Source organism: Ictidomys tridecemlineatus, chromosome 11, assembly GCF_052094955.1.
Source record: "Ictidomys tridecemlineatus isolate mIctTri1 chromosome 11, mIctTri1.hap1, whole genome shotgun sequence".
Taxonomy (NCBI): Eukaryota; Metazoa; Chordata; class Mammalia; order Rodentia; family Sciuridae; genus Ictidomys; species Ictidomys tridecemlineatus.
This window is the reverse complement of record NC_135487.1, coordinates 105,612,559-105,634,096: the sequence shown is the minus strand read 5'-3', so window position 1 is coordinate 105,634,096 and position 21,538 is coordinate 105,612,559. Positions and strand designations below refer to the sequence as shown.

Genomic DNA, 21,538 nt, shown 5'->3' with positions numbered 1-21,538 from the left:
TGCTGAGGCAGGAGAATCAGAAGTTCAAGGCTAGCCTCAGGAATTTAGCAAGACCATCAGCAACCTAGTGAAACCCTGTCTCAAAAATAAAAAAGGACTAGGATGTATGATAAATTAATAAATGCTGGGAGCATCGAATGAATTATATAATCCTTGAGCTGTCCGGCAATGTCCCTCCTGGGAACTCTCTGCGCAAAGGCCTAGATTTGAGACTGCCCAGCTGCTGTGGTGATGCCCTGTTCAAAGGGAAATTCCATGCTAGCCAGGGACTTATCAGTTCTTAACCTTGGGTTCTAATGACAGCTGCCCACAGGTGGAGAATTATGGGCAAAAGCTGATAGTTCTAATTGGGCTGTTTATACCCTCCACTTTGGTTCTGTTAAGAACTTTAAGAAACTTTCTCACAACAAATCCTTTTGATGTTAAAACCTATATAATAAACATGCTAAACTGGTTCTGGGTTGTCCATCTCTCATCAGGGGATGGAGAACCATGAGGCACCAGCTTTTTCTCTATTTGTCTTGTTTCCATCTCCTTATCACCTGGTCTGGTATCTGAATTAACTGCTGTGCAGTTTGCAGCAAAAAAAAAAAATTCTCAAAATTAGATAAAAATTACTGATTTCTCTACAAAATAATTAGATGCAAACAAAAGAGAATATCTATTTCTTACCAGAAGTTTTTAGGCTGAAACTGGTGGCTTTCAATACATGCAATAATAGTCTGTTGCCCATCTATAGTTTTAGCATAAACCTATTGGGGAAAAAAAAATCAGACTAGAAAAACACAATTAATCTAAATGACAGATAATGCACATAAGCAGTGTGCTAAATCCTTGAGACAGATAGAATAAGCGAAACATAGCACTCACAACCAGACCCTGTTAAATTCTTTAAAAAAATATATATGTACATATATTTAGTTGTAGGTGGACATAATACCCTTATTTTATTTTTTTATGTGGTGCTGAGGATCGAACCCAGTGCCCCGTGCATGCTAGGTGAGCACTCTACCTCTGAGCCACAACCCCAGCCTGAGATTCTGTTAAATTCTAACAGAGACAGAGGTACAATGAATAGAGGAAAATATTGCTCCCGGCTTAGAGTTTAATGGAGATGCCATTTAAGCTGAGCTTTACAAAGCAGATAAGATTCTGATAATCAGAGACTGAGAATAAAGACCAGTTAACAGCTCAGGCATGAAATCAAGGATTTGTTAAGTGAATGGCAATTAGGTCATCAGGTTAGAGGGTATGTGTAAAGTAGACTAGTGGGAGACAGAATGGTAGATTTAGACCATACAGTAATAGATATAAGTAAAAACTTTAGATTTCATTCTACAGGAAGCAGAAAGAGAGTAAAACAACATGACCAAAACTATTATTTTGGGAGAATATGTCAAGCACTATTATTTTTGGAGAATGACCAATACTGTTATACAGGAAAAAAGGGAAGAAAAGCTGGAGGCTGGTTAGAAGACCACATAAATTAATTTAGGTCATAATCTAGGATAGTATCAAATGGTAATGAAAAGGAAGGGTTGCAGACAGAATGCATAAGTTTAGCAATATATTGTAACTGAAGGGTTAAACAAACAAACAAACAAAAAAAAGGAAGGGCCAAAGTATTTGTACATCTGGATGACTAGGAAGATGGTGGTATCAGTAACAAACTGGGAAATCTAGATGGAAATGTCTAGCCAGTAGTTACAGAAACACCAACTCTTCCTTATAGTAGAAATAAATGGAAACAAATACTAGGGAATGCAAAGAAGCCATCAAATTTTAGAGTTCACATAATATGTTTTCACATATTATTTTCTTTTTGCTCTAATAAAACTGGTAAAACAACAACAAAATAAAACAAAAGGCATGTTTATCATCCACAAAAGGTAAAGTTAGTTCATAGGTGTTTCTGTCCAAGGTCTCTTAAGAGAATAAGTGGTGAAGATAAATCCCAAACACATTGTTTTTCTAACATTAAGTCTGTGTTACTTTCCCTATATTTAGTGGGCTATGAACTTTCAAGAGTATTTTAAAAGTTTTGGGATATTAGAAAATTAGAGACAAAGTAAAAAGAATTAATTGGTATTGATAATAGCAGTCTAAGCAAAAGATCATTTCTATTTTCTGGGCTCAGTATGAAACAGCAACAGAAGTCAAGAACCCCAAAAATGGTCACTAGATCAAGTGATTCAGGAACCATTAATACTCTTAGAGAGCACTTTCTATAGGATGGAGACTAAAGTAAAACTCAAAGGCTCATAAGTGGATGAGTAATGAGGACATGGCACTAGTAGGGGAAGAAGGCCCAATGATTTGGAGGGTAAGGAAGAAAACAAAGGAGAAACAGCAAGATGAAGAGAAACAACTTAGAGGAATTATCATGATTAAAGTTTTATCTCCATTAAGTACAGGAAAAATAAGAACATTTCTAAGTAATGAGAACTATATGAGAAGAGAAAACAAAGTCATATGAAATTGTTTTAAAGTACACAGGATAGTATGAAACCAAGAGTAAGAACCTTTCTTTCTCAAATTCAAGTATAATGAAAAAGTTTTTCAGTGTGGAGGGAAGAGAAAAAGATTTTATATGAGATTCACACCAAATAAAACATTGGGGATTAGATGCCCATCTAGGACAAATAAGAATTGTCTGGAAAATGCCACATAGAAAATGTAATAGGTAATAATGAGTTGAAATTACTAAAATAGATTACTAAGCAAGACAGCTAAGGATATAGAAAACTAGTGTATAGTAGACACCATTAGAAAAATTCCAGCACTGTGTTGCTCATTTGATAGCTAAGAGAAGTGAAAAAAGACCCCCGAGTTTATTTGCCATTGAAACTCTCCATATTAAGAATGGGGAATAACAAACTTTGAATAGGTAACAAATGACAAATTGAAAGTATATTTAGGATCAAAGAGCCAATTTCTAAAAGGAAGTGTATCAAGTCTCCCACTGCAATACTAGGTTCCAAAAAGGAATTCTGTACTGGTATACACCAAGATGGCTTTTCTCCTTTATTAAATAAATAAATAAAATAATAATGTTATCTACCATTTAGGCAGGGCTTACTTTGTGCCACTGTTTTAAGCTCTGTAAATGCATCATTAACTCATTTAATCTTCACATCAATACTATGTGGTAAGAACTATTTCCATTTCAAATGAGAAAACAGACAGAACTATTAAGTCATTTACCTAAGGTCACACAGCTAGTTAGGTGACAGGGCTAAGACTCAAACCAGTTATTAAAGTTTAAATGTAAGTGCTCTTAACTAACTTTCTATATTGCCATTTAACTCATTATCATCACATATTTAAAATAGTCTAGTTAATGTATTGTTTTTGAAAATTGCTTAGAGATTAGATTTTCAGCATTCTCATTAAAAAAAAAACCTATTAGGTAATACATGTTAATTAGCTCAATTTAGCCATTCCACAGTGTATACATATTTCAAAACATCATGATTTTATTAATTGATATAAGTTTAAAGTACAATAATAAAAAGTTATTAAACATTCTGAGGCTGGTGATATAGCTCAGCTGGTAGAGTTCTTGTTTCACATGCACAAAACCCTAGGTTCAATTCACAACACCACCAAAACAAACAAACAAACAAACAAATAAAAAATTAAACATTCTATACATATTTTTCTTGTCACAATATTATAAAGGGGAAATCATGTTAGAGCCAAATTTATCAGTTAGAGCCCAAGAGATAGTAAAAAATAAAAATAAAATTACACTGGATTTCTAAAAGTGTTTATTTCAAAACTGTTTTGATTATCTAGTGAAAAATATTTTAACTATGCAGAAGTAGTTTTGTGTATAAATGCCTATGCCAAAAAGACACAAATGTGGACAATAGATCTCCCAACAATTTTAACATTTTTTCCTAAGTTAAAGTATTTAAAAACTTAATTTTTGATGTAAGGCAATTTTTTCATAAGTAAATAAGATAAATATGAAATAGAACATATAGAAATTCAAAATTATTATGCATTGTGATTTTATAAAGAAAATTTTCAAGTATTTATACTCCTTTCAAAAATGATTTAGGGGGCTGGGGTTGTGGCTCAGTGGTAGAACGCTTGCCTAGCATGTGTGAGGCACTGGGTTCGATTCTCAGCAACACATAAATAAATAAATGAATGAATGAATGAATAAAGGCCCACTGACAACTAAAAAATATTAAAAAAAAAAAAAAGATTTAGGGAATAAAATACAGAGACTATAACTAAGAAAGAAGTGAGGTTTGGTTGGCCAAAGTTCCCAAGCAATAAGGTAAATGTAAGAAATATAACACTCTGATAATAAAATAGGCAGACAGATACTTAACAGTACAGAAGCCGTTGGAATAATGATCTTTCACATAGGCTCTTAAAGCATTGTCACAGGATTCTCTCCAAGACTTCAAACCTCCCTCTACTTCCTCTGGTTGAGGGTCACTTGCTTCTTTCCGTAAGTGATCAAACTTAAAGGAAATTTTGTTTCTTGGATCTAAAAATCGGCTATTACCCAGGTCACCATGCTCTGTAATTAAGACCTTCCAAAGAAGAATTAAAATTATGAGTAACTATAAAAAATATAGTTATCACATTTTGCAAAACAAGTAAATAAAATTGAGGAAAGCAGTTTTTCATTAAGTCAAATTTCTCTTTCATATTGATTTTTCCAAGTCTCATTTTCATTCTTATGAAAATATTATATTTGATAAGTCAACTTTATCCTATAAATTGCCCCCCTCCTAAACACCCATCATTTCTTGGTTTGTCTAATATTTATGTAAGTACTTTTGTACACTTAGGTATTCTTTTTTCTATATTTTATGAAAAATTTTCAGAGTCATTATACTCAACATTTAAAAATATATAAAGGTAAAAATCTTCTATTTCCCAAATAGCAAATTCCTAAAGGAACTTAAAGTAGCCTATATTTCAGTATGAATGCTTTTATTTCCCCATTGAATAAAAATGTCTCCTGTTATTCTTACCAAAAAGAATTAGAGACAGCTGGAAAACCTTTAAGATCTTTTAATTTTCTCTCTTCATATTAGGGGCAGCGCTTTCTCTCTCTCTCTCTCTCTCTTTTTTTTTTTTTTGTCAAAGATAACAACTAGTATCAGCAGAAAGAGAAAAGAATTTCCTAATGTGTAGAATATTTTTAAAAACTTTTGAAAATCAAGACATAAATTTATTCAGCACTTAATTCATACATCAGCTTTGGTTTCTATCATCTCAACTACCTGTCAGGCATAGTCTATCTAATGGGCAATTATTACCTGATCTTCATATCCTTCTATCTTCACAGGTGTGAACTGGTCCATGTTATATTGGGCAAATGCACTGTTAAAAAAAAAAATTTTAAAGTACTATTAGTATCTCCGTTTACCAGTTGCTCAAGCCAAAAACTTAGGAGTGATTGACTTTTCTCTTTCACATTTTACATCCAATCCATCAGTAAATCTTACAGGTTCTATGTGAATGTATATTCAGAATCTGACTCCTTCCCTCACCCACACTGCTTCCACTCTAGTCCAAACACCTACTATCCATCCCTAAACTATTCTAATGCTCTTGCAAATATTTGTCTTACTTCAGCCTCTGCCCTGATACATAGTGATTACAATAATCATAGCCAGTAGTCATTCTAAAATTTAAGACTCATCATGTTTACTCTTATTAACATCCTATCTCACTTGGAGGAAAATTCACTCTTCAATGCAACCTACAATACCTTATTTATACCAGAAGTGCTGTGAATTATCAGGAAAAGGTTCTGGTGGTTAGAAACATAGGTGTAAATCCAGGAAAGGGTTAAATCTTACATCTATCCGAACTTCTTCAATTAATATAGAAGGTGATGATGATTATGATGATTACTGCAACATTTACTGAGCACTAACTATGAAGACTGCAGTCAAGAGATTGAAGCATTTCATTATAGAAATAAAACTGAACCCTTCATCTCTATAAGCAAGTAGTTGGGCTTAGAAAAATTCTTAAAAGAAAGGTTTTTCAGGGGCTGGGGATGTGGCTCAAGCGATAGCGCGCTCGCCTGGCATGCGTGTGGCCCAGGTTCAATCCTCAGCACCACATACCAACAAAGATGTTGTGTCCGCCGAGAACTAAAAAATAAATATTAAAAATTCTCTCTCACTCTCTTTTTAAAAAAAAAAAAAAAAAGAAAAGAAAGGTTTTTCAGAAACCTACAGCCTGTAACATGCGGAGTGTCTATACATATAAAATAAAGCTTTAATGTCAGTCGGTGCAATTAAAACATCTGAACCACCTACCAACTTTTTCTATTCAGTCTTAATTTTCAGAACTGTGAAAAAAGGCTTAAACTGTACTCATTCTTAAGTGGCACAGAACCCCCTAAGACTTTAGCAGTACTCTGACAAGAGAAATACAGAGTAGATTTAATTTGGGTAGCTCTCAGATATAAAACTACGACCAATGTGGCAGGGAAATTGAAGAACTTGCTTTGCGAAATAGGGAATTCCTTATTACTAGAAGCATTCACACTGGATAACCATCCATTGAAGGATACAGATGAGATTCAGTGTATCTTTAATGTGTCTTATTTTTCTAAATAAATGTGTAACTAGAGTATTATTCATGATGACAATTACAGTGATGGTATGTAAATCATAGATACACAGAATATAGTCCCAAAATGAATTCCAAAGAAGCAGAACAGGGCAGGAGAAGACTGTTTCCTGTTTCCTGGGTAGCAGCTCTTAAAACTGTTCTCTAGGGGCTGGGGTTATACCTCAGCGGTATAGCGCTCGCCTAGCATGTGCGAGACCCTGGGTTCAATCTTTTGTACCACATAAACAAACAAACAAACAAACAAACAAACAAACAAACTGTTCTTTATAGCTAAAATCTAAACAAATTACATATCATGCCAAAATGATTTTATGGTAGTTATTTTTCCTTTACATCAAAATATCCTTGACCTCCTCATCCCACCTCTTCTCAGCCATTATTAATTTTTTTTTTTTTTAAAAAGGAACTCTGGGACAGTTGGGTAGACAATAAGTGAAATGAAACTTGGCACTGAAGCGGAGAGTCGTGAAAAGAATAATAGCTCCCCCCAATGTTTCTGAGGACAAGGGCAAAATGATGTTTTAGAAAGATTAGTTAGCCTGACAACGATATGAATAATAAGGTTGAAAGCTTTTATCTTATTGTTAATTTAATTATTAAAGCATTTTATGAATATCTGTTATTATTTGGCAATTTGAGATACATCAATCTTGATTAGCAATCTAATCCTTCTATAACCAGCAGTTTAAAAATATAAACATGGGCTGGGGATATAGCTCAGTTGGTAGAATGCTTGCCTAGCATGCACAAGGACCTGAGATCAATCCCCATCACCACCACCAAAACAAAAACAAAACCAAAAATACAACAACATGAAATAGAAGAAAACATAATAGCTAACATTAAATTCTGCTCTAATAGGGAGAATCTGGACAAAGACAAAAATAAATTGGCACAGTGGTGTGCACTGGTAATTCCAACTTTTCAGGAGCCTGAGGCAGAAGGACTGTAAGTTTGAGGCAATTTAGCGAGATCCCATCTTAAAGTAAAAAAATAAAAAGGGCTAGGAATGTAGCTCAGTGGTACAGTGGCCCTGGATTAAATCCCCAGTACAGCAAAAATAAATGAATGGATGAATAAAAAATAAGTTCATATAATAAGCTTCAAGTAAGTAAAGAATATTGGTGGGGCACGTTTTCTCTAAGAAAAATAAAAGACCAATTGCTTTATTTTGAAGTATTTTTAAACTTAGTTTCCAGGGTGCCAATTTACCCAATGTTAGAATAATATTGTATGTGGATTTAGAAAAGATACTTACTGTGCTGCTCCTTCCCTGAGGAGATTGTCATTGTTAAGTAGTAGCCGGACATCTGAGGAGGAAACCGTGTTGAAAGGTTAAGTACAGGACAAACTTAAGAATTTTTAGTAGACTTCTAGAACAGATATTTAAAATTCAGGCTTTGACTTGGTGTGGTGGTGCAGGCCTGTAATTCCAGCTACTCAGGAAGCTTAGGCAGGAGGATTCCAAGTTTGAGGCCAGGCTCAGCAACTTAGCTTGGTCCTAAGCAACTCAGTGAGGTCCTGTCTCAAACTAAAAAATAACAAGGGCTGAGGATGTGGTTCAGTGGTAAAGCACCCCCCTACTTCCCAAAACAAAAAACATCCAGGCTTTGCAAAATTAGGCTTTAGATAAGCTGTATGTGTAGATATTTTAAAAATGCCAATAAATAGATGCTAATGTTCATAGGTCTGTAAACAATTACTTGCAGTATAATAATCCAACAATAAAAATCTTAAGGAATTCCATAGCAAAAGAAAACTATGTTTTACAGAAGATCTAGTGAGGACCATTAATTTATTTTTAGTTTTTGCAGTGCTGCAGAGAAAACCCAGAGTCTCACACATTCTAAGCAAGTGTTTTATTATTGAATTACTTTCCAAGCAGGATTGCCAATTTTTTAAATTATTTTATTTTTTGATACTGGGAATTGAACCCAGGGGCACTTAACCACTGAGCCAAATATCCAGCTCTGTCTTATATTTTATTTAAAGACAGGATCTCACTGACTTGCTGAGGCTGACCTTGAACTCACAATCTTCTTGCTTCAGCCTCCTGAGCTGCTGAGATTATAGGCAAATTTTTAAAAATAGGACACATTTTAATATAAAAACAAATGAGCAATATTTTATACATCACACTGCAGTCTGTTCAGAAAATTGAAGCAGGACATCACTTCATCTTTCCCTAATAGTTCAACATTGCAGATTGAAAGCAGGAAACATCTGGATTCTTAGGTGAGGTTGGCCTTCACTTTACTGCAGGGTTCAAGATTTCTCAGAGGTTAACAGAGCCAAATGCCGTGGATAAAACTTCACAGATTTTCCGTGCTTGTTCTATGCTATGGCACGGGTAAACTCACAGGTTGTATTCTTCATTGCTTGCACGTAAGCTTAAGATCTAGAGGTCCTTCAAGATCTTTTCCCTCAGAGTGTTTCCCCCACATTATTGCCAACATTCATTGTTACTTTATTCATTTTTTAAAAAATATTTTTAGTTGTAGATGGACACAATACCTTTATTTTATTTATTTTTATGTGGTGCTGAGAATCAAACTCAGTGCCTCACATGTGCTAGGTAGGTGCTCTACAACCCCAGAGTAAGATGGAATCTGGGTTTTTTTGTTTTGTTTTGTTTTTAATATTTGCTTTTTTTTAGTTGTAGTTGGACACAATATCTATTTATTTTTATGTGGTGCTGAGGATCAAACCCGAGCACTCTACCCCTGAACCACAACCCCAGCCCTCAGTATTTTTTTTTAAACTTCTTTTTTTGTAGTTGTAGATGCACAGAATGCTTTATTTTTATGTGGTACTAAGGATAGAACCCAGTGCCTCACACCTGCTAGGCAAATGCATTGCCATTAAACTACAACCCCAGCCCTAAGTATAGTTTTAATTTGCATTTCTCTAATTGCTAGAGATGTTGAACATTTTTTTCATGTATTGTAGACCAATCATATTTCTTTTTCTGTGAAGTGTCTGTTCAGTTCCTTTGCTCATTTATTAATGGGTTATTTGTTCTTTTGGTGTTAGTGTTTTGAGTTCTTTATATATCCTGGAGATTAATGCTCTGAGGTGCAGGTGGCAAAGATTTTCTACCAAGAATGAGAATCTTGAGGGAATGATAAAGTTGACTCTAAGTTTAATAAGCTCCCTGGATGCAGTCAATTCATCCCCAGTGGCCCTAGAGTGTGTACTATAGTATGGAACTTCTGGAGTGAAAGCAATGGTACTGAAGATTAAACCTAGGGGCACTTAACCACTGAGCCCCTCCCCAGCCCTTTTTTATATTTTATTTTAGAAAGAGGTCTTGCTGAGTTGCTTAGGGTCAGTTGCAGAGGCTGGCTCTGAAACTGTGATCATCCTGCCTCAGCCTCTAGTACCACAGGGATTACACATCACTGGCTCAGCAGTGATGAAATTTAAGCTATTACTTATTATGATAAAAATAAAACTATAAAATTTAACATTGTTTCTACTTTTTTATGTTAAACTATCTTAAATCTTTTCTCACCTAAGATAGGTGTGGTAATTAATGGGTTAAGAGCTTTAACTCAGACCTGGAATTAAATCCTTACTTTGATGCTTACTAACAGGGTGACCTTGGACAAGTTATTTCAATCATTTTGAATGTTGATTTCCTTTGCTATAGCTGTAACCTGTCAAACAGATTAAAAGAATGACTGTAATTAAAGTACAGCTTCAAATAACTAAATAGTAATCCTTACTTACCATTGAATACTTCATTAAACTCCCCTGGGGGTGCATGAGTGATGAATTTAGCAGCTATACGTACCTAAACAAGAAATAAAATTTAGAGTAAGTGTACTGTGAAGAATAACATATAAAAGAAGGAATTACCAGGGGCTGGGGATGTGGCTCAAGCAGTAGCATGCTCGCCTGGCATGCATGCGGACCAGGTTCGATCCTCAGCATCACATACAAAGAAAGATGTTGTGTCCACCAAAAAAATAAATAAATATTAACAAATTTAAAAGAAGGAATTACCAAACTATGAAATTTTTATATTAGCTCTTAAAATGAAATTTCCTGTTTAAGCCTTTACAACCTAGAGGTCTTTAGATTTTCTTTAAAAACAAACAAACAAACAAACAAACAAACAAAAAAACACCCAAAGCTGTTTCTGTCAATATAGATGTATTCTGATTTTAGAATATTTGTGCTGCTTTAATCATTTTGAGTTTTTCTCTAAAGCTAATAATTGAGCCAGGTTCAGTAATGCACACCGGCAATTCCAGTGACTTGGAAGCCTAGGGCAGGAGGACCTTGAGGCCAGCACCAGGAACTTAGTAAGACACTATCTCAAAAAGTACAAAAGTCTGGGGATTTAGCTCAGTGGTAAAGTGCCTCTGGGTTCAATCTCCAGTGCAAAACAAAACAAAACAAACAAAAAAAAAACCCAAAACCAGTTTTCCATCAAAAAAAGAGAAAAAAGCTATGATCCTATTTCGAAAACTTAAAAACACTTAAGCAAAACTAAATAAGATATTAGCAAAATAAGTATATTCTAAGCATTTATTGCAATGCAAGAATGGTTCAAGACAAATAAATTAATCTTAAAGAAGCAAAACTGTGATTATCCTAATTCATGTTAGAAAAAATGACAAAATTCAACAGTCATCCCACCATCATAAAACAACAAAAACTACTAGGCTTTGGTAGGAACAGAATAAATTTCCTGGACATGAGAAAGGGCCAAAATTCTATACAAACTTCATAATGAAACATAAACGTTGTCAATAATTTTAAAGGCAGGACAAGAATGATTCCTACTGCCTCTACTAAATACACTGTACCTATAAGTCCTGAAAAATGTCATGAAAATATCTCTTTTTGTTAAATCATCTAGACCTCCCCTTTGTGTCCCCCAATAGCTATTCTCCTCTGGATCACTTATTAAAAATGGATATTAAAATGTTAGGATCTCCCTTTTTTCTTTTTTTTTTGTTTTGTTACTGGGGTTTGAACCAAGGGATGCTTTATCACTGAGTTACAGTCTTAGTCCTTTTTATTTATCATTTTGAGATAGGGTCTTGTTAAATTGCTGAGGCTGGCCTTGAACTTGTGATTCTCCTGCCTTGGTCTTCTGAGTAGCTAGGTTTATAGGCAGGGGCCATTGTGCCCAGCAAAATCCTATATGAGATAAAATTTTAAGACCCGAAAGACAAAATATGACATGTGAACTACTTAGCAACAGGCACAAAGAGTACATACCACAAACACACACCTCAGAATATTCTCATGTACATGAAGTTTGAGAACCCTGCCATGATGAAATAATTAGATAAAATATTATTTTTCTGAAAATAATGAGAACTGGTAAAGATCAGGATGGGGATTATTCTATATTAATTGAGGAAAACAAAAAAGAAATGGGTTCTAATTAGGAAGAGTGTTCATGAAAATTATACAACATGAGACTACCTGCTACAATATGGATATTCCACTGTGTTTATTTTCTTCGATATATATATATATATATATATATATATACACTGAATAATGTTCTGTATTCATCACCTGTTTGTGTCAATCACTTAGTTAAGAAATTAGTAAACCTGCTGGGTATAATGGTGATGCCTATAAAAAAAAATCCCAGCTACTCAGGAGACTGAGGCAGGAAGATCATAAGTTCAAGGCCAGCCCAAGCAACTTAGACCCTGTCTCAAAATGAAAAAACAAAAAGGACTGGGGATGTAGTTCATTGGTAGAGCACCCCTGGGTTCAATCCTGGGTACTGGAAAAAAGAAACTAGCAAACCTATTTTGAATAATAAACCTTTTTTCTAGTTTATTTGTGGGAGATCTGCCAAGTGGGCTATAATCCATACCATTTTCTATGAAGCTGCATTTCCTGTAATTCTTACACAACTTCGAAAACTCAGCAAAGCATTTGTAGTGGAAAACTAAACATATACACATTCATACATTACAAAAGGCATTTCTGCAAAAGAAAAGACACAAGCCATAGCTTATAGATAGCCTCATAAAATAACATCTAAATGTATAATAATAAAAGTTACCAAAACTGAGGGCTGGGGTTGTGGCTCAGTGGTAGAGCACTTGCCTCGCATGTGTGAGGCACTGGGTTAGTGCTACATAAAAAACAAATAAATAAAATAAAGTACTGTGTTCATCTACAACTAAAAATATTTTTTAAAAAGTTACCAAACTGAAAATTCAAGATACTTATATTTCTGAAGTCCCACCAAAATTTTCAAAAAAGTCACAAAATCTGATGAAATTGGTACAACTAAAAGAAAGATTAAATAATGGATCAACTGTACCTGCATATAAAAAAATAATAGTTCACCAATTCAGTAACTAGGAAGAGAAGTATCAATAAATAGAGATTGAGGACTGAATAATACACTGTTACTACCCTAAGGATCTAAAACCTAGAAAGGAATATACCAAGCAGGAATTAAATGCAGAACTAGACACAAAGTAAGGCCCAATGAGTTCTATCTATGTATGTAGGAGGGACAGTGGTCTTCAAAGTCAGTGATGTTTGAGCTGGATTGGAGTAGGTAAAGCTAGAAGGCATCTCAGGCAGAGCAAACAATACATACAAACTCAAATAGGTCATAACAAACGGAACTAAGCCTGTTTTAAATATCTAACATAATACACAGAAGCCACATAGATTAAAAATTCAATTTTTAAGATTGTATAGAGGTCCCTAGTGCGAAAAGTTTGAGAAGAGCTCTATATACTGACGTGGTTAAATGTTAATGATATCTCTGAAGTGAAAAGGATTTACAAAATGATGTATTATTACTAAAATTTTATTTACACAAATATATAGCTACTAAATATTAACAGGGACTCTTCTCTATTAGTTGTATTAAAAAAGATATTTTTCTTTTTTTTATGGTTTATCTCTGCCCAAAAGAATATATTACTTGCATGATGAAATTTTAAATTTCTTGAAAAAAATAAAAACAGAAGAGCATGTCAACATCTCTTATCCTTTAATTAAAAAAAAAAAAAAATGAAAGGGAGCTAGGCATGATAGTGCCAGCCCATAATCCAAGCTACTCTACTCAGGACGCTGAGGCAGGAGGGTCACCAAGTTTCAAGGCAAAAGTAGGCAACTTAGCAAGACCCAGTCTTAAAAAATCAAAAGAGCTGGGGATATAACACAGTGGTAGAATGACAACTGGGTTCAATTCCCACTACCACCACCACCAAAAAAAAAGGGAGGGGGCATAAAAATAAAGGCTACTGAAAGACATCTAAATTCAAGAACCAGCTCAAGGAAGCAAAGGACAATAAAAGGAGATTGTCAATATGCTAAAGGCAACAAGGAGGGCTTTTTAAAGTTACAATTCTTGTCCCCAAAGGGGTGGTGTTGCAGAGGAACCCAGGGTTTCACACATGCTAGGCAAAGGCTCTACAAACACATCCCCCACTCCACAGTCAGCTTTTAAAAGTTACTCCTTGACAGAAGTTTTTGCCTTATTCACAGCATGTCTACATAATGTCTTATGCTTGAAAATAAAGGTCGACAAATTGTTAAATGAGGCGATTGTATTGATAGAGAAAAGTAATGTAAAAGCTAACTTCTATTTTCTAAAGAAAAGAATCGAAACTGAAATATATAAAAGTCAAAGAGGGGACTGGGGTTGTGGCTCAGTGGTAGAGTGCTTGCCTTGCATGTGTGAGGCCCTGGGTTCAATCCTTACCACCACATATAAAAAATTAAATAAATAAAATAAAGGTGGGGCTGGGGATGTGGCTCAAGCGGTAGCGCGCTCGCCTAGCATGCGTGCGGCCCGGGTTCGATCCTCAGCAGCACCACATACCAACAAAGATGTTGTGTCCGCCGAGAACTAAGAAAAAATAAATAAATGTTAAAATTCTCTCTCTCTCTCTGTCCCCCTCTCTCTCTCATTCTCTCTTAAAAAAAATAAAATAAAATAAAAAAAATAAAATAAAGGTATTGTGTCCATCTACAACTAAAAAAAAATATTTAAAAAAAATCAGAGAGGAACATAAAAGTAGTATTATTTGAAGTCAGGTTCAAAGTGTTGAAGTTATCCCAGTGCATCTGAGAATATCAAGAGCAAGGGAAATATTTAATTATAGAAACCACAACATCTCCTAGTTTTTAAATAAAAGTGGGGAGACCTGAAGATACATGCAATGGCAAGAGTGAAATGCCAAATGAGTGGTAAGAAGGAATGTGATCATCCTCAGATGCCAATGTGGAATCCTAAAACATTCTCATAGCAAGAAATACCATGTTACTGAGAAAGCCACTAAAATGACAGATTACTAGGTATTAAACATTTTACAGTCTTTGAAGTATTAAGCTGATTTATCACTAAATACAATGATGTTATAATAATAACCTGAAGGAGTAGAAGACATAATAATACATTCTACACTCACTATAAAATCTATAGCATGTATGCTCCTTGGTTTACAAGTCCCTTCATAATTTGTACCCATCTCAGCAACTCTTTCTTACCACATAGTTCCTAGTCCTACAGCTATACTTTTTTCTCAGGGCTACTGAATCTTTTGTCGCTTTTTGGCAAAAATACTCTTCTACAGATGGTTCTTTCACATTCATTAAGGTCTCTGGTTTTAATATCACTGAATAAATAATGTACCGTTCCCCGTTTTTGTATATAAAATCTATTGCTGCACCCTTCCCATCCTTCACAATTCTAGCTTCTTTATCTGCACTATTGTTTCTCAAAGAACTTGCAGCCATTAGACATACAATTATAAGTTTACTGTCCAGCACCGTCAAAAGAACTTCAAGAACACAGAGCAGGAGTTAGCAAACTGTTAATATAAAGAGCAGACAGTAAATACTTTAGGGCTTGGTGGGCCACATAGTTTGTCTCAACTGTAAATAAATAAGCATGATTGTGTTCCAATGAAACTTGATTTTGTATTTCATGTAATTTATATTTCATGTAATTTAATGACATGGAATATTATTATTCTTTTAATTTTGTTTCAAATCATTCAAAAAAAATGAGCTCACAGACTTGATATAAGCAGGTGGTAGACTGGATTTAGCTCATGGGTCATATTTCACCAATCATAGGACACAGAACTAGATATGTTTGTTCACTGCTGTATACCTAACATTGAGACCTGGCACATACCCTATAGGAATGTAAATGAATGAGTACTTATATTATTGTTTATAAAACTCTTTATAACCCATTTCTCTTTTTAAAACTGTTTATTAAGGTACGCAGAGAAGACTATTATCCCCATTTGAAAATGGAGAAACAGGTTCAGAGAGTATATTTTGTCCAAGGTTACATGCTTATAAAGGATGGAGCTACAATCAGAACTTACATACTGAAATATACAATGCATTATTTACAAGAAGTAAAACTCCAGAGGATTATCTTTATTGTGTCACATGGTTTTGGCTTTGTCCTTTTAGAATATTAGTTTTCTAAAACCAGGAATTGCGTTAAAGCTGTGCTTGTGAAAGGTACAATTGTCACGAAGTTGGGAGGGCTAAGTAAAATGATAAATATTAGGTTTAAAAGTCAAAAATGTTATCACCCACCTACAAAAGTGGGTCAAATGGGTTTGGTGGTGCATGTCTACAATCTCAACTACTTGTGAGACTGAGGAGAGTACTGAAAGTTTGAAGTTAACTTGGGTAACTATCCCAAAATAAAATTTTTAAAAAAGAACTGGGGATGTAGCTCAGGATGTGAGGCCCTGAGTTTAATCCATAGCACTGAAAAAAAAAAAAAAAAAGTGGGCCAAAACTAAGATAAAAATTAAGAGCAAAAGGGAAAACAAAAATAGCTAAACAGTAATTGTAAAAATATTTGTTGCAGTGTAAGTGAAAGATTACATTTAAAAATTTTTTTCTTTATAGTTATACAGGACAATAGAATGTATTTTGACATTATACATACATGGAGTACCATTCTTCTGGTTGTACATGATGTAGAATTATATTGATTGCGTATCATATATGAACATAGGAAAGTAATGTCCAATTCATTCTACTTTCTTTCCTACTCCCATTCCCCTACTCCCTTCATTCCCCTTTTTTTAATCCAAAGTATTTCTATTATTCCCTTCACCCTACCTCTTATTGTGAGTTAGCATCAATATATCAGAGAGAATATTTGGCCTTTTTTGGGGGGAGGGGATGGCTTATTTCACATAGCATGATAGTCTCTAGTTGCAAGGAATGGCATTTTCTTTGCGTCTCTGAGTGTGTGTGTGTGTACACACATAGTAGATGTACACAATACATATATTTATTTATTTATTTATTCATTTATTATGTGGTGTTGATTATTGAACCCAGTGTCTCACACATGGTAGGCAATTGCTCCACCACCGAGTCACAATCCCAGCCCCCTAGGGATGACATTTTCAGCAACAGTAATTTTGTTAGTCATTCTCAAGATTTTGGTAGGGATACAAAGAAGAAACAGATATTTCCCATAGAGTGAAGGTATGCCAGCACCCCTACTTGAGAATCAGTAACATTGGGGTTTTAAACAAAAACAAAAAACCCTGCTGTTTTAAAATAAAAAGCTTTAAAATTGTCCTTACTTCATAAACTAATGGTTTAACTATACAAAGCATTCATTACTCTATATCTGTAATAAAGGATATAATTGCATTTGTATCATTTTTTTTCTTCATTAGACTTAACTTTTATTATTAATGAAAGGTTACTTTCAATGGCATTGTATTCAGACTAAGGTATAAAGCTCAGGCTTTATGAAAAAATTATTAACCCCCCTGTGCTTCCATTTCTTCATGGATTCAGAGGTCTCAGTCCATAAATAGCCAATTCCATTTCTCTGGGCCAAAGAGAGACAGAACATCATGGCAGAAGAGGTGATGGAGAAAAGTCATTTTAAAGTAATTCAAACTTTATCACAATTACATTCCCTCATATAAATATTACAATAGGGTTAATTTCATAAAATCCATTGTACTTTGTTTGTAAACAAGAAGAGAAAATTAAAAATCTAAATATAACCAATGAAAGACAATCTTATCACTTTTCTACAAGAAGGAAATAAAGAAAAATATCCAACCCTTGCAAGACTCAAAATTTCATCTTTACATTAACATCTGTACTAAAAATTTAAAAATCAATCAGACAATTAGGCATGGCGGTGCACGTGTATAATCCCAGCACTTGGAATGGTGAGGCAGGAGGATCATAGTAGCGAGGCCCTAAGCAACTTAGACTCTGCCCAAAATAAAAATTAAAAAGAGCTGAGGATGTGGTTCAGTGGCTCAGGGTTCAATCCCCAAAATTAACAAAACAAAACAAAAACCCAGAAAATCATATCACATTGTTCCCCATAAATGCTTTTTGTTAGATTGTTTCATATACCATAGTTGGAAAGAAACTTTGGAAAGTGTACTTAAAAAAAAAAAAAAAAAAAAAGGAATTTCTAAAATGTGTGAAACCCATTTTTAGCTCATTATTATTCTTTTAGTAACAGATCCAGCACAGTCATCAACATTACATGTACTCATAACTAGTTTTTAAAGTGATTTCCTTAACAATCACATATCAAAGGACCTCAAGTCAAACATTTAATAATTATACCTCTTAGTGAATATTGGGCAGATAATTCTAGATGGGCAAGGAAGAATTCTTTCACTAGGTAATACTTACATTCCACTATCAGCAAGACTCAGGTCAGTATATATCACCAAAATTTTATATATTCCAGGAACCAAATCTCTGCTTGCATCTATCTCTGTTGTCTACCAAAATCTTTACCTATTGCCTGTATTAAAATGTTTCTTGGCCTTGACTCACACTCTCCTTGAAAGTTATGCTTCTTTCCCCATTTTCACCTGTTTAAATCTTTCCCATCCTTTATGGTGGTTCTGTTTCTTTCTAAGAAGTATATCACAGTAGTTCTAGTTTCAAGAATCCTCTGTACTCCTACTATATTTTACTTGGAACATTTGTCATAGCACCTAAAATATAACTGCTATTGATAATTATTTCTACAGATATCATTCTATCCCCAAGGATTCAAGCTTTGTTTTGGGCAACTTGGAAACTTACTTTCCTTTTCTATATATAGGGTCAAGCAAATTAAATAGCACACAGCAGGCAATTAGTAAATTTACAAAATTCCTTTTGAATAAATTGACACCAAGAGTCCAGTTTTTAATAACGATTATTATGATGTACTATGGCAAAATAGAAAAGATACAAGATTTGGATTGGGACAGACATGGTTTTGAATTTTACTCTTTAAAAAAAAATTTTTTTTTAGTTGTTGATGGACTTTTATTTTATTCATTTATTTATATGCGGTGCTGAGAATCCAACCTAGTGCCTCACACTTGCCAGGCAAGCGCTTTACCACTTAACCACAACTCCAGCCTAACCCTTCTTAATTTCATTCTCTTAAAATCTCTTGAACCACATTCGGTCCCTGAAGTGGGAAATTATTTATTCCTTAAGAATTGTTGAGAAATTAAATAAGATAATAATATCTGTCACGTCTTTAGAACACTTGAAATATAATTGGACAAGCTTAATATGTCAGCTATTGTTACCTTAACTAGTCACAGTAAGAAAAATGTTGCTTTAAATTATTCAACTGAGCTAATCCTTCAAATAACCAAGGCACAATTACTTCTTTTTTTTAGAAACTCTTTGCTTCCCAATCATCTTATATTCTCCATCATTACTATCTTCAGCAATAACTATAAACAATAATAATTTTCTACTGACCAAAAAAGTTTTACAAAACGTTTTTGTTCCAACTTCCTTTTAAAGTGACAATACATCTTTTGAAGCTTTCTTATGTTTTTCAAATAGGCTATATACTTCAGGAAAGGACAACAGCAGTAAATTATTTTACTTATTTTTTAGTATATACACATACATATATACACATATATTCTCTCTCTCTCTCTCTCTCACACACACACACACACACTCACACACATTTTTTTTACTGTGTTGGGTCTTGAACCTGGGGCCTTGTGCATGCTAGGCAAGTGCTCCCAAAAATATCACAGGGGGGCAAGCATAATAGCCATTAGCATTCCCATTCAGATAGGTAGAAAATTAAAGGAAAAAAATAAGGATACTGAGTTTTATGTTAGTCTTGTATCCTATTTTGATGAAACTGTTTATTGGATCTAGAAATCTTCTGGTAAATTTTTTTTTGTAGTTGTTGATAGATACAGTAACTTAATTTTATTTATTTATCTTTATGTGGTGCTGAGGATTGAACCTAGGGCCTCAAGTGCAAAGGAAGTGTTTACCACTGAGCTACAACCTCAGCGCTCTGGTAGATTTTTTAGTGCTTTAGGTATAGAGTAATGTCATCAGCAAACAAAGACTGGTTTCTTCTTTTACTTTGCTTATTTTAACTTATTTTTTAATTCTACTCCATTTCAGATATATTCAAGGAAAGTTACATTTATTTTTTTTAAAGAAGTATACTTTATTCTTATCCTGGTAAGAAAGAAAGTTTTGCATACAATTAAATGCTGTTTCTTAACGGAGTTTTTCTCATTTGAAGATAATCAAGATATTACTGTTGATGTTATTATTATTTTGGTGATGCTGAGGATTGAACCCTGGGCCTTGCATATGCTAGGCAAGTACGCTACCACCAAGTTACATCCCCAGCCCAGTTATGTTTTTCAAAGAGGGTATATACTTCAGGAAAGGACATTTATTTATTTATTTACTTAATGAAGTGAAGGAGGGACATAAAGCACGTTACATCTCCCAGGAGCCACACATTCAAAAAAAAATTTTTTTTAGTTGTAGATGGACATAATACCTTTATTTTATTTAGTTTTTTAATGTGGTGCTGGGGATCGAACCCAGTTCCTCACACGTGCTAGACAAGTGCTCTACCACTGAGCCATAACCCCAGCCCCACAGTATGTTACTTATTTTCTTAATATTTATTTTTTAGTTGTGATGTTAATAATAACATCACAATACCTTTATTTTATTTGTTTTTATGTGGTGCTGAGGATTGAACCCAGGGCCTCACATGTGCTAGGCGAGCGTTCTACCGCTGAGCCACAACCCCAGCCCAGTGTGTTTTTCTCTTTTGACAAGAGAAAAGAAAGTATGTTTGGCTGGGGATACAGCTCAGAGGTAAAACACTTTACCTAGCATGCGCAAGGCTCTGGTTTCCACCATCGGCACAAGAACATGCCTTGCCTCAATTTTGGATCATTTTTTAATCTGGTTTAAATGTTTTTAGTAGAGCAACAATAAATTGTCTAGGACAAAAATTTACTAGACATAAATTCCTAGTGGTTACAGATAAGTAAGAAGAGAAGACAGGCAAGTTTGTTTTATATAGAGCAATTTTATTTTTAAAAAATTCTACCAATTCTAGGAAGTAACTGTTTTTCTGGTAATCGTAAACAGTGAAGAATTGAAGTAACTAAAACATACACACACACACACACACACACACACACACACAGATTAACAACAAACTTCAGAACCATTTCCTGAACTAGGCCTTGACTTTCCCTTCTCCCCCGTCTTTGGACTGCCAATCCCAGTTTTAGCAAGAATTTGCCTACCTCTGATATCTGATCAAGTTCTTCATTTCTGTAACTTTGCTATATCTTTGGTCTACCCAGTCTCTTCCTAATTATTTTCCATCTGTTGATAACGTACTCATTGGGAGTATCATTCTATTCATTGGCTATAAATCCCCTGCTATCTTACTGTGTTAGGAGTTGAGCCTAATGTCTCCTCTATGGCAACAGTCTTACCATTTTATTATGGTTCAGAATAATTTTTCCTTAACAGGAGTAATCATTGTATTTTATACCATTCAGTATAAATACTGTTTAAAAATGACATACTTAAGCACAAAATTTACAACATACAAGAAAAAAACAACAACAACAAATAA

The 21,538-nt window shown here is 34.3% G+C and overlaps 1 protein-coding gene across 1 annotated transcript in view; it reads right to left on the bottom strand.

Annotated features, from left to right (window-relative positions):
* The window catches only part of Capza1 (capping actin protein of muscle Z-line subunit alpha 1), a 40,838-nt gene that overhangs the window by 7,562 nt on the left and 11,738 nt on the right, over positions 1 to 21,538 (bottom strand). Inside the window, exons 2-6 of the mRNA XM_005337625.5 lie at positions 10,354 to 10,417; positions 7,880 to 7,931; positions 5,289 to 5,352; positions 4,347 to 4,553; positions 673 to 752 (exon numbers count right to left, since the gene is read on the bottom strand). Of these exons, the coding sequence (XP_005337682.1) occupies positions 673 to 752; positions 4,347 to 4,553; positions 5,289 to 5,352; positions 7,880 to 7,931; positions 10,354 to 10,417 (467 nt within the window). The remainder of the gene's footprint in view (positions 1 to 672; positions 753 to 4,346; positions 4,554 to 5,288; positions 5,353 to 7,879; positions 7,932 to 10,353; positions 10,418 to 21,538) is intronic.